The 21341-nt window shown below is 39.6% G+C and overlaps 1 protein-coding gene across 28 annotated transcripts in view; it reads right to left on the bottom strand.

The window, feature by feature from the left end:
* Positions 1-21341, bottom strand: part of NRCAM (neuronal cell adhesion molecule) — a 301106-nt gene that overhangs the window by 76596 nt on the left and 203169 nt on the right. For 18 of the 28 annotated variants that reach the window (XM_040343832.1, XM_040343842.1, XM_040343838.1 and 15 more), the window contains 8 exons: positions 18503-18687; positions 15730-15861; positions 14337-14480; positions 14132-14240; positions 11596-11762; positions 11354-11501; positions 10744-10868; positions 1872-1901 (listed from right to left, as the gene is read on the bottom strand). In XM_040343832.1, coding sequence (XP_040199766.1) covers positions 1872-1901; positions 10744-10868; positions 11354-11501; positions 11596-11762; positions 14132-14240; positions 14337-14480; positions 15730-15861; positions 18503-18687 — 1040 coding nt within the window. The remainder of the gene's footprint in view (positions 1-1871; positions 1902-10743; positions 10869-11353; positions 11502-11595; positions 11763-14131; positions 14241-14336; positions 14481-15729; positions 15862-18502; positions 18688-21341) is intronic. The other 10 variants (XM_040343836.1, XM_040343850.1, XM_040343847.1 and 7 more) reach the window with 1 other exon arrangement.

Raw genomic sequence — 21341 nt, 5'->3', positions numbered from 1 at the left:
AGAGCAAAGTTGCAGTGGTGAGTCTACAGCATGGGTCTTCAAACTATGGCCCTCCAGTTGTTCAGGAACTACAATTCCCATCATGCCTAGTCATGTCTGTGAATGTCAGTGTGTTACAATGCCTCATGGGATGTGTAGTTCTGCAACAGCTGGAGGGCCGTAGTTTGAGGATCCTTGGTCTACAGCAAGAGCTCTGCAAGTCTACAGCATGAAAATTCAGTCACAGTGACCTCTGTGGTGGGATGACTATTGCACAACATAACTGAACCAGAACTTGCAGCAGACTTGCAGAATGTTTGCAAATAAAGTTTATCTGGAGTTATGCAATGCAGACTTGCTGCAACTGTGCAACAAACTTGTAAAGCCTGGCAAGTCTTGCAATAGCTTAGCAATTCATTTTCAAACGTGCAGCACAATTGCTTGCTATTGGGTATAGTCATAAAGTTAGCTGGAGAAATTCCAAACTAATGCCCATAGTCTTCAATTTGGATGTCCAGTAAAGTCTGTTGGCCAGTTGTCCACAAATCTTCATCCATAAATTGTATGTTTTTGAACGGGTAATTTAGCAACTTTCCTCATTTAACTTTAATCTTTGCAATGTTCTTTTAATCTCTAGGAATTCTCTAGGAATTAAATCGACCCACAATCGACCCACCCACCCTGTCATATTTGCCACCATAGTCTCCATGACAGATGGTGGGTGCTTCATGTTGCCTCAGTCTTTAAAAAAATATGCACAACATATATAATAATCCATAATGTGCCCCTTGACAGCAATCACCTAACAAAAAATGAAGGGTCACTTGCACAGTAATACTATATACACAAGACTTCCAACCAACACACAGTACAACACAATAAGTACCACAACACAACTACGAACTAAAGATCCTTGTCATATCTAGCAGCAGAAGGATATGTGGGCACAAATGAACCATTTTGTTGCAGCATAAGCCATGCAAAAATGACACTTTTAATTTTACCAAATTGTTTAATTAAAGGGGAAGCATCAGTGTCAGTAAAACAAAGGAAATTTCGAATGCTGTAGTTATACATGAAGAGCTTGGTCAGCTATCAAATTACAAATAACTCAGCATGATCATACAGTGCTTTTAATTATTAAAAAGGGTGAATATTTTCAACCAGAGTTATCAATAATCATTTTAAAATGTGTATTATGCAGGGTCTGGGCATAAATGGTTTGCTACAAATTCCCCCAAAAATCATAAAATAACATTTAGTGTAAATTTCTTATTGATTTTGAGATATTAAGTTACCCACAGACATAGTATGACTGTTGGCTTAACCAAAATGTCTATGGGAGACTTCCAACCCTGCAGGTTGGCTCTTATTGGGGAAAACAGTTGATTAGGCAGGTTAGAAAACCTGATTAACACTCTTCCCTACTAATAAACTGCTGTCAGTTGGCTGATTTGGGGAATCTGCTCCTCCCTGTTTCATTTACATAACTCTGTAGGTCTACAGAGCTGACCTAACAGATTTATACAGCTCTTTGAGGGTGGTCTGATAATTAGGTAGGCCCGACCACCCTTCCAAAAAGACAGGTAGCCTTAGACAGCAGGAAAAACATTTACATGAGCCAGACATGTGAACAACATTCCGGATGCACACTAAGACTAGTGAGCAGCAGAGGATCTTCTGTTAAGTCTGTAATAGCAGTAATAGTAATGCATAGTTTAGATTTCTACATGTATTTCTTATTGTAAAATGCATATTTCCCCTTTAAACTATGCATGTAGTAAAATAAAAATCAGAAAATGCCATGCAACGTTGTCATAAAAAAATGGACATGATGAACTTGTGATATGTTTAAAGCAGAAACATATACATGAGTGGAAGTTTCAGTTTACCGTTCTTTACAGGTGGTGGCAGAGTAGCTTCTGCAAGGAATATTAACAAAGTATTAGCAACAATCAACGGCCACAAAGCAATGGCCATGCCAACCATTTTAACCATATTTTAGTAGGGTTAACGAAAAAAAAAATATTATATTTATTTGTCTGCGTAGGTTTATTGAAAATGGCATATTAGATGGGTCTCTGCGATCACATCTTTGCAAAGGTCACTGCACAGTACATCACATCTTACAGAACACAGCCTTGTTGTGGTTTCTGTACAGTGAGACTTGCTGTGCTGTAACCTGCAGAGCATATGCATTACAGCCTATGTTTACCATTATAATCAATGCATACTGTAGATACATGGGAATGTGTGTCTATGTGCAGCCTGAACTTCAGCTAGGGTGATGCATCTGCAAATACAAACCCATTAGCCCATGTACCTTGCTGGCCCTGGTATTTTCTGGTTACCATGCACTGCAGCAACAATTTGTCAAAGTGATCTTTTTCAAAAGGTTGTGATGTCATATCAATCAAAGTCTATTTCTCTTTACAAATGAAATCAACACCTGATGGGGTGCCAAGAACTTAGCTATTGTATTTTCATTCTGGACCTGTTTAATTTAAGAAAATTACGTTGACTTTAACACATTTTAACTGCACTGGTAAAGAAAACATACAATGAGATTGGTTAATTTGAAACAAGCCCACTTTGCATAAATCTGAACTAGTATCTTTAGAAACAGATAGAATATTAAAAAGTGTATTCAAATGCTGCATGCACATGATCAGACATTCCGACAACAAAACTGTTGGCTCAAACTTGTCTTGCATACACACGATCGCACAAATGTTGTCGGAAATTCTGATCGCCAAGAACGCAGTCAAGTACAACACGTATGACAGCACTAAAAAAGGGAAGTTCAATACCAAGTGCGCCACCCTTTGGGCTCCTTCTGCTAATCTCGTATTAGTAGAAGTTTGGTGAGAGACGATTCGTGCTTTTCAGCCTCAAAAATACTATTTCGAATTAACAAGGGACACCAACACCAACCAACCTCCTTGAGGTTAAAAGATAATAATGGTGTTGTGGTAACTCGACACACAGGAGATCTTGATTCATAAAAAAGAAAAAAAGATCACTATAAAAATAAATTCTAAACATTATTATGGAGATCTGGCTTAAAAGAATAAAAGGATTATTCAGAAGATCATGAGAAATAATAAAGAAATTAGTTTGTCAGAACTCTGTGTGAATATCAGCAGCAAAATAACTTAATTATTCTAGCATTTTAAAGAAGAAGAGAATGTGCTGCATTAAAAGATTAAAAAAACTGCAGCGTCACGAATGTGCTATCTCCATTACGAACACTAGTTTTACCAGACCGAGCGCTTCCATCTCGTACTTGATTCAGAACATGCATGGAATTTTGTGCGTTGGAATTTTCTACACACGCTCGGAAATTACGAGAACGGATTTTGTTGTCGGAAAATTTGAGATCCAGCTCTCAAATTTTTTTGGGAAATTCCGACAGCAAATGTCCAAAAAAGTTTAGCATACAAGTCCTGTGGCTATTGTATCTTCACTTATGACTGGGGGTAAATGTACAAAAGTTAAATATTGCAAATCAGTTAAGAGACATACACTTATTTTTAATTGTTGTTTTATAAAAAAAAAAAATATCAAGTAAATATGAGATAATACATTGGAATTATCTCAGGTTTATGGCTTTGCAGCCAGCATATTGTACCTCCCTCCAAGCAAGACCAGAGTACTCTAGTACTCCAAATACAGTTCTTTTTGAGAGGTCAAACTACAGTAGAATGACTCAGAGTTTTGATAGGCATGGACTCCGTGAAATTAGAATTGGGACCGAAAAGGACTGCTATCCGGGATGCTTTACAAACTGAAGGTCATGAATGCACTATGATTTGCATGTGTTTTTGTAAAGTGTTCTGATACACTAAAAACAAATAATTATTAAGTAATATAAAACAAGTTTTTAAATGAGTAACCATGAAATATGAAACTATTTGATTTACTGTGTGACAAGCTGACTCATGGTTTCCTCTAGTATGCATTTTATTAAGGTGGATATAAATGACCAGGATGACAAAATTTATAGCAAGATAGACCTGTAGTTTAATTACCATAATATATTTAATATTATCTACTTCTTAACAAAATGCATATAATATACAGATAAATCTGGCATGTATACACAAAAGACAGTGGGCCAGATTCAGGTAGAAGTGCGGCGGCGTAACGTATTGTAGATACGTTACACCGCCGCAAGTTTTCATCGCAAGTGCCTGATTCACAAAGCACTTGCGATGAAAACTACGCCGGCGGCCTCCGGCGTAAGCCCGCGTAATTTAAATGGGCGTGTGTCATTTAAATTAGGCTCGCTCCCGCGCCGGACCTACTACGCATGCTCCGTTTCGTAACTCCCGCCGTGCTTTGCGCGAAGCGACGTCATTTTTTCGAACGGCGACGCACGTAACATAATTCCGTATTCCCGGACGGCTTACGCAAGCGACGTGAATTTTTAAATTTCGACGCCGGAACGACGGCCATACTTTATACAGCAATACGTTTGCGGTGTAAAGTTAAGGCACCAAAAACGACGACTAACTTTGCGACGGGAAACTAGACTAGCGGCGACGTAGCGAACGCGAAAATCCGTCGTGGATCGCCGCAACTCCTAATTTGCATACCCGACGCTGGTTTACGACGCAAACTCCCCCCAGCGGCGGCCGCGGTACTGCATCCTAAGATCCGACAGTGTAAAACAATTACACCTGTCGGATCTTAGGGATATCTATGCGTAACTGATTCTATGAATCAGTCGCATAGATACTCTGAGAGATACGACGGAGTATCTGAGATACTCCGTCGTATCTCTGCTGTGAATCTGGCCCAGTATTACTAAAAGCAGAGTGAACTATGGGTTTAAAGAAAAACTATAATATGGTAAAAGTTCTGTTTTGTTTACAAAAGCAGCTGGGTATGCTTTTGTATGCTCCCAAATAACTGAAAGCAGAACTTTAAAAAATATTCTGGTTTAGGGGGTTAAGTCCAACAAGGTATATGCCATCTTGTGCACTTTTCTCTTTAATTTGCCGTTTAATTTTTTTTACTAAGTATAGATACATTTTGGGCACTCTGGCAGGAATGATAGTTCTTTCTAGGAGGAAAAGATAATTCTGCTACACAGCAGCTGCTCTGCTCAACCCTCCCCCTTGCTGTCCATTCACAGAAGGCTTTGGATTTTGTGGATGGGTTCATGTAATACAAAGCCTTCTTTGATTGGGCAAGAGGAGAGGAGGGGAAGGCAGAGTGGCTGCAAAGGACTATGCAGCTTCAGGATCGGAGACCCAAAGGGCCAGCGTCGGGCCTGGAAGTATAGCATAGAAACATAGAACAGTGACGGCAGAAAAAATACATTTTTTGTCTAAGTATAGATCTATGTTTGTGCCAAGCATGTTTGAATCCACTTACTGTTGAATGACTCACTTAATCTGCTGAAAGCCTATTCCAAGCTTCAACTCCCCTTTCAATAAAATAATAATTTCTAAGATTAGTTCCTCCTGCTAGTTTTGTAAGTCATCTCTCTGTTCTTGATCTTGGCTTCATATTGAAATTTTAAATGTTTCAGTCAGTGTCTCCTGATATGTTTTATCCCCCAGACTTTTTGTTACCCGTCTCTGGACTCGTTCAATCTTATCAATAACTTTTTGTAAGTGAAGTCTCCAGAATTGGACACAGTATTGTAAATGAGGTCTAACTTAGGTCGGGTTTACACTAGAGGACGCAGCAGCTCACAGCAGGAGTCCGATGTGTCTCCATTTACTGTTTCAGGTGCCATTTCAGCACGAATATTTGACTGAATTCGGACCTGAAATGGACCAAAAGACAGGACTCCACAGAGACTATTATCATCATCTATACCTAACCCTTGAACCCAACTCCTTGATCAATGACGTTAAACCCGAACCTATACAGGCTCCTCCTCTGTATCAGAATTATTTACTCTGATTTCACTGCACACTGAGGCCTCGTACAGACGAGAGGATTTCGACGCATGCGAGGGATGGGGATCGGACGGACTTATCCGGTGAGTCTGTACAGACGACCGGATAAGTCCGAGGGACAGGATTCCAGCGGATAGATTTCTTAGCATGCTAAGAAATTTTTATCCGCTGGGAATCCGTCGGCTGGACAAATGTCAACTGAAAATTGTCCGCTCGGGCCTACACACGACCGGATCTATCCGCTGGAACTGATCCGCGGATAAATCCCAGCAGATAGATCCGGACGTGTGTACGGGGCCTGAGTATTCCCAGTCTGAAAGAGCCCACCTCATTTCCTGGCTAGAGGACATCTAGCATCATCTAGCCCTTTCCTCGCTAGCCTTACTGTCACTGGTCCACCCCTTTCATTCATTGGATTTCAGTTCCTTCAATCATGGAGGTCCAGCATCAAATATGGGCATAACCTAAGGCAGTCTGCCTGTAAATGCAGTCTACCACTGCTTGCACCAGGGCTGAGAGCTCTTGACAAAATTACTGAGACAGATTGCTTTTGAGGAAGCCATGTACAGCACAGTGACGACAAGTTTAGAGACTATCACATGGAGGATTCATTAGTGCCTGACTGCTACTAACCTAAAGTGAGTGTTTTTAATCTTACTTGTGATTTTATAAATGATCCAGCATAGAGCACTATATGGCTATTTATTATTCCACTGAGAGTATAAGGACATCGGAGGAGAGGTAAACGTAGAGAGAGGTTGAAAGAAGGAATATCTTGATGGCACCTGGTATATCCTACTTAGAGATCCTTCTTTAAAGGATAAGTTCACCCTTTGTAACATGTTACACCCATATGTAGAGTTACAAATCCACTGGCCACCACAACTCCCCGGCTCCCCTGATGTCACAGGTGGCGCGGGATGTTCGCCCCTTTCTCTCTGTCAGAATCTGTAAAGAATGTGGCCGGGTGGGGCTCCACCCAACCACATCAATAATTCATAGAGTTCTGTAAATTGAAAACTACAAAGTCCAGAAGCCTTTGCGGCTGTTGGCTTTTAGTTCTCAATGAACTACTAAGCTGCTGTTGATCGCTGTGGTAGTTCATTGATGGTTCCTGTTGATATGTAACTGCTTGGTTGTACAGCCAAACAGCTTACACACAGGGCCTGCAAGAGCCCTGCATAGCACCCACAATCTACTGATCATGGGTACAATGCTTTCGAGATTCCCCAAAAAAATTTTTTTATGAATGCATATTTTTTTACCTGCAAAAAGATGTGCATTTATTATTTTCTTATCCTTTAAAGGTGAAAGCTCTGAACACACTGGTGGGAGCACTTAATGGTGTGAAGGCACCCAGAATATGTTCGGAAATTATATAAAAGTGCTAAAATAGAGGCAGATGGAAAGAGGACTGTGTAGACATTTTCTTTTTTATTGAAAGGACCACTTGGCATATATATTTTGTGTGCATATTGTTCATTTATTTTTGGATGAAGTGTTTAGTCTGTATAATTTAAAGATCACAGTTGGAGATTTTAGCACTGCACCGTTTGTTGTTTTGTATTAAAAATATAAACAGAATAAACATTGGCTTTAAACTTAAAGTGATTGTAAATCCTCAGTTTAATAGAGTAACAACCCATTCAGATTAAAATAGATCAATTTCCAGTGTTCTCAGCAGCATAAGAGCTGGGGGGAAGAGAAGCTGCAGGAGAATCTTCCCCAGTGAAAGGCTGTACAGCGGGGAGCATGTCAGGACAAGTCTGATCATTGGAGGACAGCAACCTGAGTTCTCAGCATAGCTAAAGAACTGACCACACTGTGCTCTCCTGCTTAGTGTGGTCTGTTTCTAATAGGAAAGCAGAGGGACTAGCAGGAACACTAGAGATTTTACACAAAGGAAGCAAAACAAAGATAAGAGGACACTTTTTTCATACAAGTACATGGTACAGCATGTACAGATCAGGAATATGAAATGGTGGGTTTACAAACGCTTTAAGTATACCTGGAAACCTAACTTAAGTATACCTTTCCTGGTGCTTATATAATGTTCAGAGTTAAATTAACACTCATAAGGCCCCTTTCACACGGGTCTGATCTGCTCAGCGGACTCCGCTAGCTCTGCGGGGGATCAGCCATATGATCCTCGCTGAGCAGGCAGATGACAGGCCTGTCTCTGCTCACTGTGCAGGGATGGACCTGTCAAATTCCCGTTCTCCTCTATGGGAAGATCAGATGAAAACGGACTGCATGTCCATTTTCATCCAATCCGACTTGTTGGTTCAGCGGATCTTGAAGGATCGGATGGCAGGCGGGTGTCAGCGGACACATTTTCGGTGACATCTGCCTGCCCAACAATTCAATAGGTGGCCCACTCAGATCCGCCTGCAAAAATGGACAGGCAGATCTTTGCGGGCTGATCGCGTGAAAGGGGCCTAAAAGTTGTTCAACTCTGTATTTTCACTGGATAAATCTGATTGTTTACACTAATAGTGTTAATTCCCTGTAATTCAATACCATAATATTAACACTTTACTCCAAACAACGTAACACCAGGATTTTAACACTGGTGATTTTACTGTGCCGAAAACCCGAACTAGCAAGCCAATACAGTGGAAACTCGGATTGCGAGTAACGTGGTTAACGAGCGTTTCGCAATACGAGCACTGTATTTTTTTAAATCGTAACTCGGTTTGTCTCACAAAACGAGCACTATTCAGGCCAAAGCAGTGTGCAGTACTGCGTTTGGTCTGAGGTGGGGGGGGGCACCGGAGCCGAGCAGAGCCGAATGCCGGCACCGTTTGGAAATGCACGGAAAGGCCCAGGGACAGCTTGGCTGACCTCTGCAAATCTCTGGAACAAAGTCTTTCCGAGGTTTCCTGAGGTCAGCCGAAGTGTCCTCTGGCCTTTTCGGACGTTTCCGTGTCTCTCCCGCACCCCCCCGCCTCTGGCCGCATGCGGTATTGCATGACATTAAAGTCAATGCGGAACAAACTATTTTAGTTTTCATTGACTTCAAAGGGGAAACTCGCTTTGATATGCGAGTACTTTGGATTACGAGCATTCTCCTGGAACAGATTATGCTCGTAATCCGAGGTTCTCCTGTACTTGCTTTGCAATGACAGAATCAGCCAAAATCATGTTAGCACCCTTTAATATTACCAGTTGTTGACATGGTTTAAGTAATAATTACAATAAACTTAATTGAACATATACAGTGCTGTGAAAACGTATTTGCACCCTTCCTGATTTTGTTTGCATATTTCCCACACTTAAATTCAGACCATCAAACACATTTTAATATTACACACAGATAACCTGAGTAAATCCAAGTTTTTAAATTATTGTTTCATTTATTAAGGGAAAAAAGCTGTTCAAACTTGCCTGGCCCTATGTGAAAAAGTAATTGCCCCCTCCCATGCTGAATCATGAATGAACTGTGATTAACCACAATTTTTTGAAAAGCTGAGTTGAATTTCACTTGCCACACCCAGGCCTGATTACTGCCAGACCTGTTGAATCAAGAAATCACATAAATAGAAGCTGTCTGACAAGGTGAAGCCTGCTAACAGATCACAAAAAGCCATACATCATGCCACAATCTGAAAACAATTAAGAACAGACTAGAAACAAAGTAATGTACATGTATCGGTCTAGGGAGGATTTCAAAGCCATTTCTAAGGCTTTGGAACTCCAGTGAACCACGGGGAGAGCCATTATCCACAAATGGAGATAACTTGGAACAGTGGTGAACTTTCCCAGGAGTAGCCAACCTACATAAATTACTCCAAGAGCATGACGACGACTCATCCAGGAGGTCAGTGTACATGATTCAATAATAAGAAAGAGACTGGGCAAAAATGGCATCCACGGGAGAGTTCCAAGGCCAAAGCCTCTGCTCACCAAAAAGAACACAAAGACTCATCTCATATTTATCAAAAAAATAAATCTTGATTATCCCCAAAACTTTTAGACAAATATTCTGTGGACTGATGGGACAAACATTTTACTTTTTGGAAGGTGTGCGTCCCGTTATAACTGGCATAAAATAAAAACAGCATTTCATAACAAGATTATACCAACAGTCAGACATGGTGGCGGTAGCGTGATGGTCTGGGGCTGCTTTGCAGCTTCAGGACCTGGACGACTTACCATAATTGATGGAACCATGAATTCTGAGCTCTACCAGAAAATCCTAAATGAGAATGTCTGGCCATATCAGTTTGTGACCTCAAGCTCAAGTGCACTTTATGCAGCAGGACAATGATCCGAAACAATAACAGCAAGTCCACCTCCAAATGGTTTAAAAAAAGAAAATGTTAGGTTTTGGGATGGCCTAGTCAAAGCCCGTACCTAAATCCAATTGAGATGCTATATCATGACCTTACACAGACCGTTCATGCTGAAAAACCCTCCAATGTGGCCAAATTAAAACAAATCTGCAAAGAAGAGTGGGTCAAAATTGCTCAACAGCAATGTGAAAGACTCATTGCCAGTTATTTCAAATGCTTGATTGCAGTTGTTGCCGCCAAGGGTGGCACAACGAGTTATTAGATTTAGGGGGCAATTACTTTTTCACATAAAGCCAGGCAGGTTTGGACAGCTTTTTGGCCTTAATAAATGAAACCATCATATAAAAACTGCATTTTGTATTTACTCTGGTTATCTTTGTGTAATAATAAAATTTTGTTGATGAAGTTTGATGATGCGAGTCATTTAAGTGTGACAAATATGCAAAAAGGGGGCAAATATTTTTTCACAACATTGTATTTTTTAATGCTAGGTCGGTTTAAATGTAGTAAAGACAAACTGAAAGCCCAAATGGGAAACACTAGTTAAGTCTTACCAACAACAGTGAGCACTGCACTAGCAGAGGCGCTGTCCAAGGTAGTATTTGCTACACAAGTGTAAGTGCCTTTTTCCTTGTCTGTTATGTTCTTGATAGTCAGACGCTCCTTTTCAACAATGAATCTAGAAAGAAAAGATAGTTGGTTTACCCTTGATTTGTGTAGGGTAGTTAATGCTTTCTGATTATAGATTTTTAATAAAAAAAATTTAGGCTGATTTAATATGGGATTGTACAGTGACCAAGTAACAAATATCCAAAACATCCACATTTCTGCTTCCTGTAGTCAGAAATGCTTTTTGGTTGTCATGGGCTTGGCACCTGCCCCCCACTACTAATCCAATAGCTTTATAGTGGGCCATTTTAGAAATGTTAGCACACAGGAGTTCAGCAGAGGGATGCAAACAATCTCATAAGGATGCAAGCAAGATTGCAAGTATTTCATTGAAAAGGGAAAAAGGGGCAAAAATAATAAGTGCATTTTGTTTGAAAGAGTTAAAATATAATTAATAGCATGATAAAGTCTTATTCTCCTCTCTATGGAGTTCTCTGTCCAATTATCTCACATTGCATACCGTATATATTGAGTTACTTAAAAAAGTTTCACTACCTTTCATCAATGGGAAGGTCACTGTTGTCTTTCAGCCACAGCACTTCTGCTGCTAGAGTGGGATCATGCTTAACTTTGCATTCAAAGGATACACTACCATATCTCTGAACCACTTTGTATTCTGGTTGAGAAATAATCATTGTTGGATCTAAAAAGCAAAACGGAATAAATTATACATGTGTATTCCTAAACATATCCTGAGTCTCCAATTTGATGTGTTTAACCTATGAATCTTTCATTACCTTTGACTTCCAGCTCGACAGTTTTTTGGTCTGTTCCTAATTTATTTCTGGCTACACATGTGTAGGTCCCAGTGCTGTCTTTCTGGGCAACAGGCACTTCTAGTGTCCCATTATCATGGAAAATATACCCGTTACCATACAGAACACTGGCTTGCATGGCTTTAAACCTTCAACAAAGAATAAACGCATTAAGATTTATGAAGAATACAAGAGAGAAATATTAGTTACTGCAAATGAATATACAACGGGTAAAATAGGCACTGAACACATCACCATTTTTCTAGGTAAATATATTTCTAAAGGTGCTATTGACATGAAATTTTCACCACATGTCGGTAACAACCCATGCAATCCATACAAAGAAATCAAAACAAATACATTCAGAAATTAAGTTATGTGTAATAAGAAGGAATGACACAGGGAAAAAGGTATTGAACCCATGAAGGAAGGGAGATGCAAAAGTCATTTAAAGCCAAGACGCCAGCTAAAATCTATCAGTAATTGGAAGGCAATCCTGCCGCTGGTCATTGCAAATTAATATCAGCTGGTTCAGTCCCAACTGATGGCCTATAAAAAGGTGTCTCGTTATCAAGGTGAAACATCACATGATGGGTAAAAGCAAAGACCCCCCTCAAGACCTTCCTAACCTTATTGTTGCAAAACATACTGATGGCATTGGTTACAGAAGGATTTCTAAACTTTTGAATGTTCCATTGAGCACTGTTTGGGCCATAATCCGGAGGTGGAAAAAACATAATGTCACCATAAACTGGCCACGACCAGGTGCTCTTTACAAGATATCTGACAGAGGCGTGAAAAGAATCATCAGAAGAGTTGTCCAAGAGCCAAGGATCACTTGTGGAATGCTTCAGAAAGACCTGGAATTAGCAGGTACAATTGTTTCAAAGAAAAAAATAAGTAATTCACTCAACCGCCATGGTCTGTATGCACGCTCACCACGCAAGACTCCATTGTTGAAGAAAAAGAGTTGCGGCGGGAAAAAAAAAATTTGAAAAAAATTTGACAGCGACGCAGGAAAGAAGGGTATACTTTTACATGGTGTACTAAGTTTACACTTTGTAAAAGCAGCCCTATTTTTGCGACGGCAAACTAACACTTACAGAAAAAAAAACGAAGGGAAAAAGCTTTGTGGATCTCCGGAAGTGCTAATTTGCATAGCCGACACGGAATTTTGATGAGAAATGCCCCCAGCGGCGGCCGAGGTACTGCATCCTAAGATCCGACAGTGTAAAACTATTACACCTGCCGGATTTTAGGAATATCTATGCGTAACTGATTCTATGAATCAGCCGCATAGATAGAAACAGGGATACGACGGCGTATCAGTAGATACGCCTGCGTATCCCTTTTGTGGATCTGGTCCACAGTGTGGTCAGATGAGACCAAAATGGAACTCTTTGGATGCCATAATAAAAACCATGTTTGGAGTTCAAATGGTACTGTCCATCACCCCAAAAACACCCTCATACCAACAGTGAAGTTTGGAGGTGGGAGCATCATCGTATGGGGCTGTTTTTCAGCATACAGTACTGGCAAACTTTATATTATTGAAAGAAGGATGAATGGAAAAATGTACCAAGACATTCTTGACAAAAATCTTCTGCCATCTACCAGGATGATGAAGATGAAATGAGGGTGGACATTTCAGCAAGACAATGATCCCAAACACAAAGCCAAGGAAACTCTCAATTGGTTTCAAAGAAAGAAAATAAAGCTGCTAGAATAGCTTAGCCAATCACCTGACTTGAATCCAATAGATCGTAGTTCATAGGTTAGGCCCATGGAACTTTCAAGATTTGAAGACTGTTTGTGTGGAAGAATAGGCCAAAATCACACCTGAGCAATGCATGCGACTAGAGTCTTGAAGCTGTCATTACCAACAAAGGATTTTGTACGAAGTATTTAATAAATTTCAGTTAGCGTGTTCAATACTTTTCCCCTGTGTCATTACATTTTATTACACATAACTTTATTCTGAACTTATTTGTTTTGGTTTCATTTGTATGTATGGATTGTAACCAACATGTGGTGAAAATGTCATGTCAATAGTACCTTTAAAAATATATTTACCTATAAAAACAGTGATGTGTTCAATACATATTTTACATGCTGTATACTGAAAAAAATGCATACTGAATTTCTTTATTAGTAAAGGTGCAAATGTCAGGAATATGATTTTTGCACTAGGTGTCTTATGCAAAAACATTAGCTTAAGATCACTTTAAAGGCTAACTCCAGAGCAAAATATTTGTTTCTAGTTTTGAGCGAAGAGGGGTTAGAACAGTTGTCAGGTTTACATTGCTTTCTGTAACCGGGGAAATTTCTGCTTACTTTTTGCCCATGAAATAATAGGACATTTAGGGCACAATTGTCAATGGGAGGTTCTAACCCTTCCTCACTCTACTAGACGGTGCTTTTGTTAATGTCTGTGTTTTGCCTGTATTTTGGTATTTTTGTTTGAATGTTGCATACATTATAACAGTGATTTAATAAAATACGGAACCTTTTGCCTTACCATTCTATATGAGGAACAGGTGACCCAAAAAAGGGGCAGTCAAGAAAGGCAGCTTTATTAGCAATAACTTGATAAACCTTCTTTGATGAAAGGATCCGCGGCTTCTCAGCTAAAACAATAAGCACATTTTGCTGATAAGAAATTTAAATTATATATATATATATGTTACCATCTTTAAAAACAAAATAACAAAGACTTGTCTTACCTAGAACATTTACAAATGCATTTGCCAACTGGTAGCCATATATATTAGAAACATTACACTGGTAGACAGCGCTAGCTCGTTCTTGCACTTTTGTAAACATCACCGTATCCCCTTCTACTCTTCTGCTCGGGTCATGAGGAGCCACTGCAGAAACATATCACAGGTTACGTGCATTGTGATCAGTTTTTTTAAATGCCACAAAAAATGTTTTAATCATTTTAAAAGACAAAAGATGCAAAGACATTTGGCTACTCAACAACGTCTTAACAAGGCCTTTTTATTCATGACAATAGAAGCTAGACTGACGAAGCAAGCCTTGTGACTCACAGTTTTGCTATCATTTCTAAAACAGTTGTCCGTTAAAGATGTTGCCCTCAGTTAATTATGCAACTGTCAGCCACATAAGAATCACCCTTATTTCAATAAACTGCTAACATTGTGTCACTTTTCAATGTGACTGTAAGGTCAAAGACAAGTCCTGGTTGGGAGAAAAGGAAATCTTGTATGATTGTATTTGGCAAAGTAAAAAGACAGTTATAGTTAGATCTTAAACAGCTATAACCACTTTATACCAGGTTTTGAACATAATTAAACCAAGACAATCTACCACTGTATTTATATACAGTATAGTATATAATATGTATACAGTATATGTGTGTGTGCATATATATATATATATATATATATATATATATATATATATATATACACACACAAAACAATGGGGCGTATTATCCAATGGAAAAGCCACACACTGATGATGTCTTTACAGTCAAAAATGTAATAAGTTGACAAGCTCCAGCACATGGCCCAGCCCCCAAAACCACCCCTCTAGCATCTTTCGCCCAATGGGCGTAGTCATAGAGGATCTCTAGAATTAAGCCCATCAATTGAGGAGTGATGGACTCCAAGCCAGCACCTGATTCCAGCATGTTAAGGGTGTGATTGGAAGGTTATGTGGTGCCCTTTTATTTTATCCTATAAACCAAAAGAGAGAGGGGTTGCAATATTTATTGCTCACTAAACCGGGTATAAATCCAACATTTCAGGTATCTCTGCCCTTTATTGAGCTTGATACAGGGAAGGAAAGCCTAAAACATTGTTTGATTCATATGCTGTTTAATGAGCTGCAGTCCCCCTCTCTTTTTGTTTTATTTTTGGTGGTTTCTTGCTGGAGTTGTCTATCCTCAAAAAATATCTAAAAATATGTTTGTAGGTTGCTCTAATGCTGTCAATCATGTTTGCAATGGAAATCTGCTACACGGTTTTACAAATGGAATGCCTCTGTAATCTGATTGTATGCATAGTGTATCTCGAGCCCTGGAATGGAATAATGCTATTGTTCTCTATTACGTACAAGGTGTGTAGTAAACAAGAGTTCTGTATTACGTACAATCAATTGCCACTCCATTTATTAGCCATGTAATAGAGGGAGGAGGATTTCCATTGGCTCTACAAATCAATGTGCCATCCTCTCCTGGTGACAATACAAGATTCTTAGGTCCAGTGATCCAGTAAGGTGCAGCTGCAAAAGAGACCAACAGAGAAGTAATCAGGTACTTCTGGAAAAATAAAATTACATCCCAAACCATCCAAGTTCACATAAGCATATTGGCTATAACAAAATGTTTACAGACTTAACTTTATGTTTGCATATACAGAATTATTTTACATGAAGCTTAAACCCCCAACGTATGCTCCCTGGAGTGTAGCTGTGAACCTAAATCAAAATTTTACACATGGAATTAAGCACAAACCCAAGGATTCAAGAAAACAAGTTAAACAATTCAGGACAGAAAGTTTAGGGATTCGTTAACTACCAAAAATAGCTTGTATAAGCATTGAAATTATGTAATATTCAAGAAATTAAAGTGGTTGTAAAGTTAGAAGGTATTTTAATGCTATGCATTAAGATAAAAAACCTTCTGTGTGCAGCAGCTTCCTAATACTTACCTGAGCCCGATCTCAATCCAGCAATGTTGCAAGAGAGTCTTGACTGTCTGGGACTCTCACTCATTAGCTAAAACAGCAATGGGGGCAACTATTGGCTCCCGCTGCTCTCAATCAAGAGTGGAAGTTCACCACTCCAGGGTAATTACCCCTCCTGTGCAGTTAATCTGTACCTACCTTTAATGCCTTGATTTAAAATTTTCAATAAAGGTGAATATTTGGAGTGCCGCTATCTAGCTACTTATTTTTTTCATGCTCTCAATCAAGGTCAGTGAGCTAATGATGAGAGAGAGGGGGAGGAGCTGAGCCACTGCTCTGTGTCTGAATGGACACACAGAGCAGCGGTTATTCTTCGTTGCCTCCATAGCAAGCTGCTTGCTGTGGGGGCACTTGGCAGGAGGGAGGGGCCAGGAGCACAGAAGAGGGACCCAAGAAGGGGAGGATCTGGGCAGCTCTGTGCAAAACCACTGCACAGAGCAGGTAAGTATGACATGTTTGTTATTTTGAAATGGAAAAAAAAACTTTAATACATGCAATACATGTTTTTGGGTTTAATACCACTTTAAGATATGCACAGCATTACAGATAAACCATTACATAACACTAGATATTCTGTAATCGATACCACATCAGTATTACACTATCAGCCTCAACCCGAGAGATGAGATTTGTGTTTCACAGTAAAATTCAGCAATGTCTGCTCCACCTGTGGACTCTATTCACAGCACACATCAGTCAAGTGTGCACTGTGCAAATGTCTTCTGTAGAAAGGGCAATGCCTATGGCATAGGAAGAACTGTGCTGTTTTGCAGAGTAAATCATTTGGACAGGAATAGAAAGCATTGCCTTCGATTACCATGGCAACCAGCTTCTTCTCCAACATTATTCTGAAAAAAGGATATTAAATGCTAGAAAATATATGAGTCTTTAATCTCTGCTCCATTTAGAGTTCCTAATAAATCTCATCAGCTTTTTGGGACTATCTGAAAACGCTGCTGATTAAAAAGGGAGCTATATGGACATATTGTATGTTTGAAATCTACATGTATTTCACTTTGCATTACTTTTTTTTTCGGTCATTCAGCCCTTAGGTTAACTTAAACTTTAAAGTTTAAATAAAATGTGTCTTTGTTTTAGAAAAATAATTATGACCATGAACATTTAATTTGCTTTGTAGGATTCAGCACCAGTCAATCACGGTACAGGCTGTAGGTATATTCTACTATCAACTACACAAAAAAAAAAAACTTTTATTGTCATATCAAAACGTCCAGGCTAATTCATCAGATTGAATAAATGGAAAATAGGAATATTACCCCATGGCGCCCAAAGTTGTAAAAAAGCAGGTCAATTATATTGCTCTGGGTTACACCTTCCCTAGCTTTTAATGCAGTTGTAAATCTCTGCAATGGGAAAAAAATAAAAAATATCCCCCTATTGCAGGGATAAGCAATTAGCGAACCTCCAGCTGTTGCAGAACTACAAGTCCCATGAGGCATAGCAAGTCTCTGACACCAACAAGCATGACACCCAAAGGCAGAGGCATGATGGGATTTGTAGTTTTGGAACAGCTGGAGGTCCGCTAATTGCATATCCTTGCCCTATTGTGTATATTGCCTCAATCCAAAGCACTTAGTGTGATTTCTGGATGCTCTGTCCTCCCTTTGCTATCTGCACAAGCTTCCAGATTTGCAACATGTATGCGACTAACAGCATTTAAATATTTGTACCTATTATTTGCAATAAGTGACTTTTTTGTTGTTATTAAGGCTTGATACGAACTGGACTGTAGCAGCCAGAGTGAATACACTGATTGCCTAATTGGGTTGTGCTGGAGTACATGTAATAAATCTGAACAATTGTTAACTATTGTAGAGCTGGATACACATCTGAATATCGGCCAGTTCAGCAGGAACCAGACATTTGGACAGTGTATACAGATGCCTGTCCGTCAGAAGCTGGTCTTATGACTGGCTTCTATTGAGCGGTCTAGCTGGAAAATCAGCACCCGATCAGTGTGTTCTGGCAGGGGGGAATTTCCCCATCAGAATACAAAGGCACAGTGGAGAAGATTGCTGCACTAACATCACTTGTGTTAGTATGACAATCTTTCTTCTTTTCTTTTTTCGGCTCACTAGTTTGAGTGTGTATACCCAGCTTTAGGCTGGTGACTCTCAGGCGGTAGTGTTACAAATAGTTGTTTTGTTACCACTTACCTTTTACAATTACTGTTATGATGTGGTGAGCTGAGCCCCTAATATTGTGAGCTGCACATCTGTACTTCCCAGCATCGGCTTCTGACACATCTACTATCTTCAAAGTTTTATTAAAGTTTTCGTAGAAAACTCTGTCGCTTGGTAGTTCGGCTCCTTCTTTATTCCAACGAATTTCTGGTGTAGGCCTGAAAAACAGCAACACAAATGCTGAAGTGTTATAAGAGAAATATGTATGTGCACAGTAGACAGAAGAAACACAATTTGCTCCGGAAACAAGTGAATTCCCTAATGCACACAGGCGGTGAGAGGCTGAAAATATGCTGGGCATAAACTTTCATGCATTTCCCCACACCTGGGGGAGCTGCCTGCCATACAAGAGAATGTCTGTATGCAGCCATAGGGGGAGATTTACTAAAACTGGAGCGTGCAAAATCTGGTGCATCTCTGCATAGAAACCAATCAGCTTCCAGGTTTTATTGGAAAAGCTTAATTGAACAGGCTAAAGTTAGAAGCTGATTGGCTACTATGCACATGTGCACCAGATTTTGCACTCTCCAGTTTTAGTAAATCAACCCCATAGTCTTGAAAAAGCCACTATTTATGTGTGTACAATATATTTCAAAGTTACATAGTTGGTAAGGTTAAATAAAGACACCATTCAATCCAGTTCATCCTGTGTGGGTGTCTAAAAAGGTAGAAAGCACAGCGCCTCTAAGTGCAATATTTTGGAACCATTTAATGGTAAAGAATGTAAACAGGCTACTCACAAAGGGAATCACATTGTGATCAGCAATAATCCTGCAATGTAATCCAGAGGAGGTCTCTCTTTGTGTCTGCTCCTTTACCCTGCACCCAGATGTGACATCACTGCTGAGTCTCCACCTTTCCCGTTGTTCAGAATAGGCTTCAAGTGTTGGAAACCACCTGTGCGACCCGCTAGCTGGACCCCAGGGACATGGACACAAAGAAAGACCTCCTCTGGATTACACTGCAGGATTATTGCTGATCACAATGCATTTATCCGTATTCCCTTTGTGAGTAGCCGGTTTACTTTCTTTACCATTAAATGGTTCCAAAATACTGCACTTAGAGGCGCTGTGCTTTCTTCCTTTTGTGCATTGCAGAGACTGCTTCTAGCTCTTTGACACTGGCTGCCCTTAGTTCTAGATCATGGACTCCCCTACTTTTTAAAGACTTTTAAATATTTTCATCCATGGACATTGTCCCTCTTATCGAGAGACCCTATCACTTCTAATTGTCTCCCTAACTGTGTAAACCTTCCAGGTTCCTTTCCTATACGAGCGCAGAGTCCCTTTTTTTTGTCTGTGTGGATGTCTGCTTGTGTTTATATTAATAATAATTCCCATATCCCTGTATATAACATTCCATAAGATGCACATCTAATAGTTTTTTGAAACTATCGACACTTGCAGCTGACAGTAAAAAACCCTCTATGCAGTTTAAGGTTAAATCTCGTCTCCTCTAATTTCAATAAATGGTTGCATGTTTTTTAAAGCTCCCTGAAACTAATATATTTTTTTCCTATGCTAGAATCACCACTGATGTATTTGTTACATAGTTAATCTGGTTGAAGAAAAAGTCACAAGTTCCTCTTCTAACCCCCCTGTCCCTCCGCTAAAAGGAATACCCCTGAACAGTTGCCAGCCAGTCATGTGAGCTGGTATGTATGGTAATATGATAATCCACCAGAGAGGAAGGGCTGGGTGTTAGATCCGGCTCGCAACCGTGAACATGTAGACTAAATAGAAATGATTAGCTGCACACCAACACCCACCCAACAGGTTTATTGAAAAACTGCCACCAGGACTATGACAACGGACCAAAGGGTGACAACGTTTCACACAAACATTGTGCTTCTTCAAACCATTTGAAGAAGCACAATGTATGTGTGAAACGTCGTCACCCTTTGGTCCGTTGTCATAGTCCTGGTGGCTGTTTTTTAATAAACGTGTTAGACAGATGTTGGAGTGTAGCTAATCATTTCTATTTAGCCATGTGAGCTGTCAAACCATTCTAAAATTCCCACAAAGTCAAAATTCTCCTCATGTATCAGCAGCTCCAGTTTTTCCGTTTTATTAGCTAAGTTCCTAGCATTTGTGTACAAGCCTCTTAATTTTGTAGGGGCACATATTATTTGCTCCTCAGTTATTTTGAAGGCTGCAATTGTATAATGCCAACCTACTCACCTTTGGCTTAGTTATACTACCACTAATGCCCCCCAGTAGCACCATCTGACATTTGCCCACTAATGGTAATTGCTTCCTCTGATCCCCCCTACCTTCCCCCCTCCACATAGTTTAAAGGTCTCTCTAACTTTTTGGCCATCTAATTTCTTTAATGTGGAAGTTTTACATTTTGTTAAAAATGTATTTTAAAGGACACTACTGAAAGATAAGATACAGCCTCAATCTTATCAAGTTTTTTCCAGCATGTGCAACTCCAATGTGCCAATTTTACAAAAACATCAAACATATGTGCTACACTGTGAAGCTGATTTACTAAAGGAGTTAAGAGTATTTACTCAGAAAATGTATTTCAACTATCCAATCATGTTAAAAGAAAATTAATGTTTTGTATTTGATCTGCACATGACTGGACATACCAATTAAGCATACATTCTCAGCTTTTTAAACCAGTCTCATTTTCTGCTACTTTGATTTCTTACACATAAAAGCTTCCTTTTTTGTAATTAGCAGCCAGTTATAATCCCACTTTCATTGTCCAACCCTCACCAACATGATGAAAAAGAGAACTTCCCTATAATAGATAACAAATTAATAATTTAGAGAAGGGTAAAACATTATTCCCTTGTGCTAGG

The sequence above is a fragment of the Rana temporaria genome, chromosome 3 (assembly GCF_905171775.1).
Source record: "Rana temporaria chromosome 3, aRanTem1.1, whole genome shotgun sequence".
Lineage (NCBI taxonomy): Eukaryota > Metazoa > Chordata > Amphibia > Anura > Ranidae > Rana > Rana temporaria.
The sequence above is the reverse complement of the archived record's forward strand: the minus strand, read 5'-3'. Positions and strand labels throughout refer to the sequence as shown.